At 45.6% G+C, this 11079-nt stretch overlaps 1 protein-coding gene across 1 annotated transcript; it reads right to left on the bottom strand.

Annotated features, from left to right (window-relative positions):
* Positions 1–634: 634 nt before the first annotated feature.
* Positions 635–6368, bottom strand: myclb (MYCL proto-oncogene, bHLH transcription factor b). Its single transcript, XM_084485189.1, has 3 exons — positions 6207–6368; positions 4871–5557; positions 635–3884 (listed from the first exon to the last, which is right to left on the bottom strand). Exons 2-3 carry the CDS (start codon positions 5496–5498, stop codon positions 3082–3084), a joined length of 1431 nt encoding a protein of 476 aa, XP_084341315.1. The 5' UTR covers positions 5499–5557; positions 6207–6368; the 3' UTR covers positions 635–3081.
* Positions 6369–11079: the final 4711 nt, after the last annotated feature.

Raw genomic sequence — 11079 nt, forward strand, 5'->3', positions numbered from 1 at the left:
TTCTTTTGTCTTGGGAATAAAATAACCATTTCGACAGAAGACCATTGCCAAATGTAAACCAAAAATGCATTGGTCTTTGATCATTAATGGTATTACTTCAGTATGCAAAATAAGAGTAAGCAGGCAATTCGTTTAATGCTGTAGCACCAATCAAATGTCAGAATCATCTTCATTAGATGAGAGTATTGACTGAATTATTATGACATTGACTAAAGAATATAACTAGAAAATGGTTGATATCGTTTCTATGGAAACTGTAGAAGCTGAGCAGTGATGAGAGAAGGTGCTTGTTGCCATGGCAGAGCAGCCCGGATGTGTTACCTTGGAGACTGCGCCGAATAAAAGCTTGATGGAGACGGGGATTAGTTTACATTGACATTTACAGGTGTTCTCATTTAATAAACTACTACACATCCAACACGTTTTCTTAATAATAATCCAGTGCAAATGAATTGCACTGGATCTCCAACTACCTATTTGTCTGAGTGACATAATTTAACCATTTTCTATGAATGTGTTACTCTTCATTGCTTTTGAAACAGAAAAGGAGTATAGAGGTGCAATTTAAAAAATGACAAGAATCAAGGTTAATGCCTAAACATTTACATTTATTAGTTTTCCAACTTAACTCTCCCATACACAGAAGCTTATGAGGTAAAGAAAAAACAAAGTGCCGATACAATGCTCCGTTAGTCACCGTGGTCTTGACTCTCAAAAACTCCACGACTTCAACCGCTACCATGACAGTGCCAACGGCAGAGACCAGTGACGAACCAAACAAGAACAAAACAAAACTCTGAGTAACCACATTTTAGGTTAGATTTGATCTACACCAAACCTAACCCCCCGAACAACCAAATAAAGGTTTGTGCTGAATCAATTAGCAGATTGGATTAATATGATGCGTTAGGAAGGCCGAGGTGTGACTAAACCACCTTGGCATTTTCCCCAACTGAAATGTTAGCAGACAAGGCCTATATGTCTGCTTGAGCACTTGAGTCGGAAATTGATTTAAAAAATGTGATGCCCCCGTACTTCTCCGTCTCACTCTGTTTGCACAGTGGAGGATGAGGAAGGTGGCTGGAAATTAATATTTGTTCCCTCTCAGCCCACTAGCCCACCGGGGGTCAAGAACAGAAAAAGTCACAGACTACTTGGAGTTTTCCTGAGTGCCCTGAAACAGGAGGACATGCTACAAAACCATTGTTATGGTACAGTATTCGATTACAATTGGCTACAGTGTTCTCTGGTGTTTATGGCTTGAGAATGATGATAAAGAAGCAGGCCCGGGGGGGGGAGGGGGCAATAGAATGAGATGTGCATGGAGGTTACCGAAGAGTAGCATAGAGGTTCAACTCTTGGCTCCTCTTTAACCAACGCCTCTGTCCGCACCATATAGAGTGCTGCATTAGATACATTGAAAAAGAGAAAGACATTCAGATGCTTTTAAAAACCACCAAACGAGGTGAGAAGTGAAGAGAATGTACGGTCCTCAGCACAATACCGCCAGCGTGGACCAACTCACAACAAAAACAAACAAAAACCTTTGATAGTTCACACTTGAACATAGCTCTGTAGGAAAATATAGTACAAAACCTTTGTCCTGAACATTTCTAGAATGTACAAACCAACACCAGGTACAGCAAAAAAAATGTTTTTTTTTACATGGAAACAAAGTCATAGGCATTGAAAACGGTGTCCCAAAGTGGCTAGTGTGATCAATATCAGTTGAGTTTTATTTTAGCTTTTTTAAATTTTCTTAATCCTTTTTTATTAACAAAAATAGAAGCTTTGAGTAATCTTTGAAAAGCCAGCAAGCCCAGAGTAGAAAAAAAAAAAAACTAAGTATCGTAGACAGCTCTGCTTAAGGGTTGAAAGGACTGTACATCCAGGGAGTTATATACACAGACAGACATATAAATCACATATATGTATTCAACCAGATAGTCTACATACAATAAAAGGCTTCTAGAGGCGTTACTTCAAATGCAAAATTAAAAACATACAAAAAAACAAAACAAAACACACCGTTTACAAACGACATCAGGCAAAATGAACAAAACAGATCTGATAACTATACATGAAATACAAAGGGTTCCATTTCCGAACCAAAGGTTTTGCATTGTGTATGTTGCGGATATGCAAAGTTTAACCAAATTGTTAACAGGCATGTTGGGGAGATTCTTTTGTTTGGTTGATGACCTCAAATGGCACGTAAGTTAGATATATTTATAAAATTAAAAGTCTTTGTAAATATGATCTTAATTATTTTAGCAGTTGCATGAGGATGGGATAATAGTTACTTAACACGTGCATATAGTCAAAATCTCACTTCAAAAACATTTGCCTAAGACATGCTGGCATTTACCGTATCTTTACCCCTTTCTCTCCCTCTGGTGAATAATATTAAACAGTATTACAGTGGGCAACCCTCGCTTGGTCCCTCACACTAGGAAGAAAAAATAATAATAATTTGGTATGAGCAGACACTGACAAAGAGGGCCTGATCAGAGTAGCATATTTTAAACCTTTTTCCAACAGTTGCCACCCAATGCTGATTTCCATTTAAATCTGCTGCCAACTTGGCATATTACCACTACTTTATACAACTGCCAACCAGATGAATTGAGCAGTCAATAAGAAAAGTTAAATAAAGCAAGAACAGGAGAAACTTGGAAATGGAAAGAAAAACTGAACCGAAACCAGCAGGAGTCGGCGGCTAACTGGAAAAGGGAAAACAAAACAATAAGAGTTAATAAAAGGCCTCTGCGTGAGGAAAAAACAACTAATAACTAAATCAGATTCAAAGAAGGGTATTAACCAAGAGGGAGAGAAAGAGCGGTCGGCCGTCTTAAATTTACCCCCGAAGGAACAAATCAACCCACGCTCACTGTCCTGAGTGGCCAACTGCCCTGTGAATCGCTCAGGAGGTCATGTGCAAACAACAAAATGCAAACAAAACAAAAACAACGTTATTCTGCCCAACGTTTTCCGCTGAAGAAAGTCATGAAACATTAGTGTATTTCTCCTTCATATGTCCCCATTCAGTACTGTGTGTGTGAGTTAACGAGCGCGTCGCACTCAGGAGCGTCTGAGCTGGGCCAGCCTGCGCTGCAGCTGCAGCTGCCTGGCCTTCAGCTGCCTCCTCTCCTGGGCCTTCTGCCGCTCGCCGGCATGGAGCTGCTGCAGGTACTGGGTGGCGCGTGTCAGGATGGCCACCTTGGGCGTCTTCGGGCAGTCCGCCAGGCCCGGGATCTCGTCCCGCAGCAGGAGGAAGCGCGAGCGCAGGTCGTTGCGCCGCTTGCGCTCCAGGAAGTTGTGCGCGCGCCGCTTGTCCGTGTCCTCGCCGTCCGACGACTGGGGGCTGGAGAGGCGCGAGTGGGAGTAGGAGAAGCCCTGCGATGGCGGGGAGGAGGAGCCCGAGGCGGGTGGCGAGGAAGGCATCTCGTAGAAGGAGGACGCGGCGGTCGACGGGGAGAAGGCGGCATCGGGCGAGGGCGAGCGGGATGCGCCGCCGCAGCGGCCGCCGCCGGCGGGATTTGAGACCGTACGGCCCGGGCGTGGCTGCTGGAGGTAGGGGCCGAGGGAGTTCTGGCTCGGGTGGGGGAGGGGCTGGTGGGCGGGGCCGTCCGGCCGCGCCCGCTTGCGGGGCGGGTCGGGCAGAGTGTCGGGGGAGGGCGCGGCGTAGTTGTGCTGCTGCTGGTGGATGGAGATGTGGAAGCGTTTCATGCAGGGGTCCAGGTGGTCGGCGCACACCGTGATGGTCACCGGCTGCCGGCTGTTCACCAGCCGGCGTGACTTGTGTTGCCGCTGCTGTTGTTCCACTGTCACCACGTCGATCTCCTCGTCGTCGTCGTCCTCATCTTCGTCGTCCTCGTCATCGTCTTCAAACAGCAACAAACCCCCCGAAAAAAAAGAAATGCATAAGTTATAAATGAGTGTATTGAATTCCAGGGCTGATCAACTATTTAACTACAACTCGGCATCCGCTGCAGAGTGTGAGAGCTAGGCCAATTCAATTAGCGACGTAGGAGACTGATTCAAAGAGTAGCACGCTAAGGCACACACACACACACACACACACTAAGAACCACTTGCTGATGGCAGACCACTTATCTACAAAACAGAGAAAATGGTTTTCAGTGTCAATAGACACTCAGCTCTGCGCGCTGAATTAATTTACAACACTGAGAACTGCAAATGAAACAGCACCTCAAGAAGGCGCTAAAAGCAAATTGATTCTCACCAAAGGACAAGGTATTTTGGATCGGTGACTGAAACAAACCCAAACCTGGGCAAACTGATACAATACTGTTTTGTTTTTTTGCTGAGGAATGCTGGTGGTTTATGTAAGGGCAACTAGTTCCCATTGTGGCATTCCACCCACCATTATAGTACTGCATCAAAACCCAAATACCACATTGTGGGGATAGGAGACTGATGGAGTGAGGGGACACTTGACAGACAAAATCTTGGAAGATGGCGTGGAACAGTTATTCTTATCACAAAGCTATATATGGAATATATAAAAACTTTATTTGGACTAATACGTCAAATATCAACCACAGTTTGTGGTTCGGATATTGTTGGCTGAAGTACAAACCACAAGAACATGAGGCAGCAGCTGGTAGCCTGGCACCCAGCCAAGGAACAGATGTTTCAATGGGCGTGTCGCTGTGGAGCCGTGGCGCATGTGTTGCATGCGCCAAGGTAACGCATTGCAGTCATACATGCCACCCTCAAGTCCTCCATCCTCGACAAGTATAGGTCACCACACCAAAAAAAACTATTCGTTCGTATTCGTTTTACAAAATGTTAGGCTACATATTTCAATACAAAAAAAAACGCCAGTGATTCAAGTTGCACTGACCTGATGTATCGGTGTGGGACTCGGAGCCGGAGGACACTTGAGGTTTTTTACAGCCGCCCGTTAACGGGAAAGTGAGGACTGCAGCTGGGTCCACACAGTCGGTCGCCAGGCTACTGATCAGTGGCGCATCGGCCGAGACGCAGTGCGTCCTCCCTGAAGACTGAACGGCGGGTGCCGTTGGTAGGCCTACTTTGGCGGCAACCGAGCCAGCGTGGGAGACGATCCGCTCCTCCACAACTTTCTCCGCCTGCAGTCCGGCGGATAAACCGCTCCACATACAATCCTGGATGATGATAGAGCTCAGGTTGCTGAAGGAGTCGTTCACGGTGTTCACTTTGCAAGGCAAGTCCTGTTCCTCGTCCTGGCCCAAGAACTGAGACATCAATTCCAATCGATCAGCGAGCGACTGATGTACCAGTCCGACCTTGCCTGCCCCTTCGACCGTCCGGATGGGGGACATGGGCGGGGTCAGCACCAGTTCAAATTTCTTCCATATATCCTCGCTTGGCGCCGTGGACTTGAAGAAATCCTCGTCCGGGTCGTGGTCGTCGTAGAAATAATGTTGGTTGTGGTCGTACTCCATCTCCCAGTTCTCATACCGGGGGGCGGTGGAGCTGATGCCCGGCATTGGGGCTGCAGACCTGGCGCCTCGCTCCTGGGGTTATGGTGACACAATGTTCTCTCTGTCTGGACATGGTGGAAAAAAAGTCGTACACACTTTAAAAGGCGATTCATAGCATCGATGATATCCTACTTAATATAATGTTGCTAATTGGGTGTGCGTTTTCCCATCATGTTAGTTTTAGATCTTTCTTTCAAAGGATTGTACACAACCATGTGTCGTATGGACATCAACGAGAAAGTTTCTTTTACGCGTGTGCTTGCATGGTAGTGGGATAAGTTCAAGTTTCGCAACGTAGTTATTACACAACAGTGCCGCTGTTTAAAGTGTGCGGTGACAGCCCACCACAAAACACAGGTCGATTAAAAAAAGACAGTTACCTCCAAACCTGTAGGCCTGCTAATTGAGCTTTAATTGCGGGTTAAGATGCATCCCATGAGTGAAACCATTTCCCCTAACCTCCAAGCGTCACAGAGCCCGATCACCCCCAGTACAGGTCGTAGATTAAGGTAAAACAAGTCAGCTGCCGGTAAATTCGGTTATCAATTAATTAATAGGCGTGTACTAAAGCCAAACTTCTGAAGCGGTAAGCTTCCGCTATCCTCGAAATACACTCAGAGCCCCGCCATATAGGCTAGTCCCATGGTAAATTGGACAATACTTCACAAAAAAAAAGACGAAATCCCCAAGTGGTGGAGTGGTCATTTATATTACCTGGTAGTGCTAGTGCTGATTTCGTCTTCATGGATTCTGTGTGAGCGTAAAAGTGGGGAAATAAAGATGCGTAGTTCTCGGGCAATAGCCTACTTCTTGAACGTCCGCTTCGGTTGGGGCGTCCCCTCTTTGTCTTTGACGGTTAATTGCCACAAATAAAGATCACTCGTGTGTTCCTACTCCTCAAATGTTGGATCCGTTTTTTTTTTTTTTTTACTGCGGTCACTTTCTTTGCCAGCAACGGCGCTATCTGATCTGGGTTAGGCAAGTTGTCTATATGCATAAAAGGCGGGTCGTAGTAGTGAAGACACGCCCATATTTAAAGGGACACTGTATTTTTTTTCCTCATCAATATCAGCTGCGAACGACGGTGCGATGAAAACGAAGTGAAGCAACAAAGAAGTTTGTTTTCATGCAGGCACTCGTACGTCTCTGTGTTATCAATTAACTGAAGTTATATTGTATTAGTGAGACTATATAAACATGTGTAGGCCCTGAACATATTCATAATAAAACAAAGAAAAATAATAAAGCCAACATCCTAAAATATAAAGGGAAATTATAATATCTATACATATATTGTGTGGAACAATGTCATAAAGTGTTACGTAAACATAGCAATAAAAGTCATTAAACAATTACAGCTGTATCGTTGTATACAGGAAAAGTACAATTATGTAATTCACGTGTGTTTATCCTGATATATGTTTTGCCTGAGTCTGTAGTGCAGTCGCTGCATGACATCATGTGTACAAACTCGCTGTGGTATCAGTTTGAAGATGCAGAGCTCTCATCAACCTAGGGGGGAGAGAGAGAGAGAGAGAGAGCGAGGGGGGAGAGGGCCACACAGTATCGACTCTCCGCAGAGAGTCGATACTGTGGCAGAGTTCCATGTCTACCCTGTCATGGGGACCTCTCTGACAGCTGCAACGCATGAACCATGAGTTGGCATGCATGCAGAATATAGGTTTACCTGACACAAAACACACACACACACACACACACACACACACACACACACACACACACACACACACACACACACACACACACACACACACACACACAAATACAGATTTCCAACTCATCATGTTTCTTTGTTCATCCAGATTGCACCAACATTAGGGTTGGCTGAACAGTTTATTTTTTTGATGAAGTTAAGAGTTTAATGTTTAATGTCAGGGTATGGGTTTGGTGGGAAAGCAAAGCATCATGGGACTTAACCCTAGAAATAAAATAGTTTTGCACACAAAAATGAGGACAAAAACCAACACTTAAGAAGCAGGCTTTTTGTACGCAACAGATACTAAAGAAACCGCTCTTCTACTTTACCTCTGCCAGCCACCCTACTGGGCAAGGAGCAGTGGAGCAGACAGCGTGAAATTATGGTCTGTCCGGCTCATCTTCTCATCAAGCATGGAAGCCCCTCCACCCGCCCATCACCCCCTCACACACACACATGCCCGCACGCAAGCACACACACACACACACTCTCTCTCTCCTCTCTCTTTCTCTCTCTCTTGTCCCCCCCCTGTTGTCACCATCCCTCACCCCCCCCTCGCCCTCCCCCTCTGCCCTTTAAAGCCCATCGCTCTCTGTTCAAAAGATCTTTACCCTGCACGATGCGGAGGAGAGACTCAGGGAGTGCTGATCTCTCCTCTTATTTCTCACGAGAGAGAGTCTTTAATGAGAGAGAGAGCAAGAGAGATACATTTGGAGAGAGAAAAAGATAAAGCGACAAAGAGAAAGGGAGAGAGAGTGTGTGTGAGAGAGAGAGAGCGAGAGAGAGAGGGAGAGAAAGAGAGAGAGAGAGAGAGAGACGGAGACAGTCACAATAATGAAACCACTGGGCGATTGAGTTCAGGGTCCCACCTCTTCCTCTGATTGGAGGCAAATGAATAGCAATGCTGATGTTTAAGTTACAGAGAGAGAGAGAGAGAGAGAGAGAGAGAGAGAGAGAGAGAGAGAGAGAGAGAGAGAGAGAGAGAGATTGGGAGCTATAAAGAGACAGAGTTAAGACAAAGTTAAGGTTTACTAGCCATAACATTTAAATGTTTTACATTTCCCTCCTTGTCTCCTCTCTCTTTCTCTATTTGCCTCCATCTTTTTTGTCATGCTCTCTCGCACTGTCCTCTATCTGTCTCTCGGCCGGTCTGTTCTCTATCTGCATCTGTCTAAAAGCGGTCCGCTTTTATCTTGCTTTTGTTTTATCGCCTTCCTTCCTGTACTTCCCCTTTGAGTTAATGATCACCAGTAAAAGGCTTCAAGGGGAGAAAGCATCCCGCTAGATCCTGCATGAAGCACCCTTCTACCCCCACACAGAAAGTTCTGGAAAGTTTGAATTATGTCACAGACACAGAGGCTCACCTCAAAGAAATGAATTGCGATTCCTTTTCCTTGCAGATTGTGACTTATAGGAGTTGTTCAGTGGACAGGGGGTAGATTAGGGGGTGAAAGGTCAAAACTAATAATTGTAAGTCCTCCAAGCATTAGCAGTCCTCCTTTTCCAGGAAAGGGGAGAGGCAACTTCTGATGGGTTTCCAAACGGCTGATCAATGTCCCAATAACTCTCTAACTCTCTCTCACTTTCTTTGTCCCTCTCTCTCTCTCTCTCTCTTTCCCTCTCTCTATCTTTTTCTCACTCTTTTGACTTTCGCAAACTTGCGGTTGCACACCTCCCCAGCCAGCAAGTGTTTATCACACACAAGATATAGATTTACTGCAGTCTGCTTTCTCAGAACACAGGAGGTGGTAGATGTGATCTACCCCCCCCCCCCCACCCCCAGAGTGCCAAGGCAGCAAACTGAACTGAGAAAATGACTTAATTCAGAGGCTTATGTATCACTAACGGTGAACAAAGAGCTTCACTTTGTCACTGTGTCTCCTCCTCCTCTCACACCCTTCACTTCTGAACATCCATCTTTTTTCCCGCCCCGCCTGGTTCAGACCCCCAAGAGACCGGGAGAGGGAGAAGGTGGAGAAGAGGAAGTGCAGCAAGTCTGCACAGCCAACACAAATATTCCCCAGAAGGGGTCGGTTAAAATTCCCAATTGCAGTGTTTTTGGATGATTTATTTTTCCATGTCTGCGTCTTTGATATGAGGGCGAATGTCGAGTTCACACAATTATCATGGATACTTGAGGAGGAGGTCGGAGAATGGTTATTCCGTGGTCCTCTTGTATCTTTCCCTCCTCATGGGGAACTGAATTGGCCTTCGTTTAGTTCGTAACCGTAGCCCCTAAGCAGACTCATCTGTCAGACGGCAGTTAGAATCATACACACCCAGCCCTAGATCAACAGCTATACTCTTGGAATAGCATGTAGAAGAGGAATAGAGGGGACAGTTTTATGGCTCAGGTGGAAGGTGGAAGAGGAAGTGGTCGAACCAGTGTGTGAGGAAAGGAAGAAAAAGAGGAAAAAGCCCACAAAGCTGTTTGTATATGTATGAGAGGTGATTAAAAGAACAAAGCTTCCTCCCTCTCCTGCTCTCCTTCCATCCCTCCCCCCGCTCCCTCCCTGACTCTATCCCTCTCCTGGGGTCATCCTGACCATGCTGGCCCCCCCCCACCACGTCTCCAGGACCTCCAAGCTGCCAGACTGATCAATGAACACCTAGTCTGTGACCCGCCCAGAAGTGTGCGTCGCTGTCATTTGCACGTGTCATGCATGTGTATATGCGTGGGTTGGTGTGTGTGTGTATGGTGGTTTTAATCTAGAGGCAGAGGAGCCAGCTGGGCAGCTATTACCCACTGGATCGTATCAAATGTTTCTGCTGACGCATAGAGGCTGCTGGACACGTACGCTGCAACACACACACACACACACACACACACACACACACACACATTCACACAAACACACACAAACACGCACACATACATACACACACACATACATGCACATTCATTTTAAGTAATTTATTTATGGGACAATGTGCAATGGGGACATATTGTACCAGTTATAGCTATTAGCTAATTGCAAGGCATCTGTAACACATGACGGATAGATACACACTCAGTGTGGACATGTATAAGTGAGGGACCCATCATGTGACACACAGACATGCAACTGCATCACTTTATCTTTTAACGGACAATCGTATTTCTAAATATATTCAACAATGCCTGCCTTTGTCTACCTAATTCTTTTTGTCTATCCGTCTGCCTGTCTATCTGTCTGCCTTTCTGTCTGTTGTTCAACAATTGTTTGATGCCATCATAGCAGGGGTTTGGGAGGAGCGTTTTCTCTTTGTGGCCCAACACAAGTCACATAAAGCTTCTTCTGATTGCGGTTGACTGTCATATAATTTAGGTATTAGAGTATAGTAAAGTGTTGTATTGTACAGTATAGTATAGTATAATATAGTATAGTTTAGTATAGCATAGAACAGTATTGTTTAGTAAAGTTGAATGTAGAGTACACCATATTATAGTAAAGCCCACAGAGTGTTACTGTGAGTATATCTCCTGGATATATTGCTTGGAGTGATACTATTGTGTTGTTTGTAGCAGGAATATGACCATGTGGTGGAGCCCTAAAGCGTTGCGCAACTCTGGCCTGCCGGTAACTGTCCATCATCTACACCATTCAAATCCAATCTGCCTATTTAGGCAGGGAAATGTATTCTGAATGTGGTGTGTGTGTGTGTGTGTGTGTGTGTGTGTGTGTGTGTGTGTGTGTGTGTGTGTGTGTGTGTGTGTGTGTGTGTGTGTGTGTGTGTGTGTGTGTGTGTGTGTGTGTGTGTGTGTGTGTGTGTGTGTGTGTGTGTGTGTGTGTGTGTGTGTGTGTATGTGTGCATGTGCAGCCCCTCAGCAGCCCCCCGTCAGCATCACTGATTGACATGCCGTCGTTACTCACTTGAACCCCTCCCGCC

This window comes from Micromesistius poutassou (assembly GCF_964030765.1).
Source record: "Micromesistius poutassou genome assembly, chromosome: 20".
In the NCBI taxonomy this organism is placed as follows: domain Eukaryota; kingdom Metazoa; phylum Chordata; class Actinopteri; order Gadiformes; family Gadidae; genus Micromesistius; species Micromesistius poutassou.

Excerpts from the sequence above, each read along its gene's own strand:
- myclb (XM_084485189.1), bottom strand. The coding sequence starts at position 5,498 with ATGCCGGGCATCAGCTCCACCGCCCCCCGGTATGAGAACTGGGAGATG. Across the intron at positions 3,885-4,870 it reads GTCCCACACCGATACATCAG|ACGATGACGAGGACGACGAA; the intron begins GTCAGTGCAACT and ends TGCTGTTTGAAG.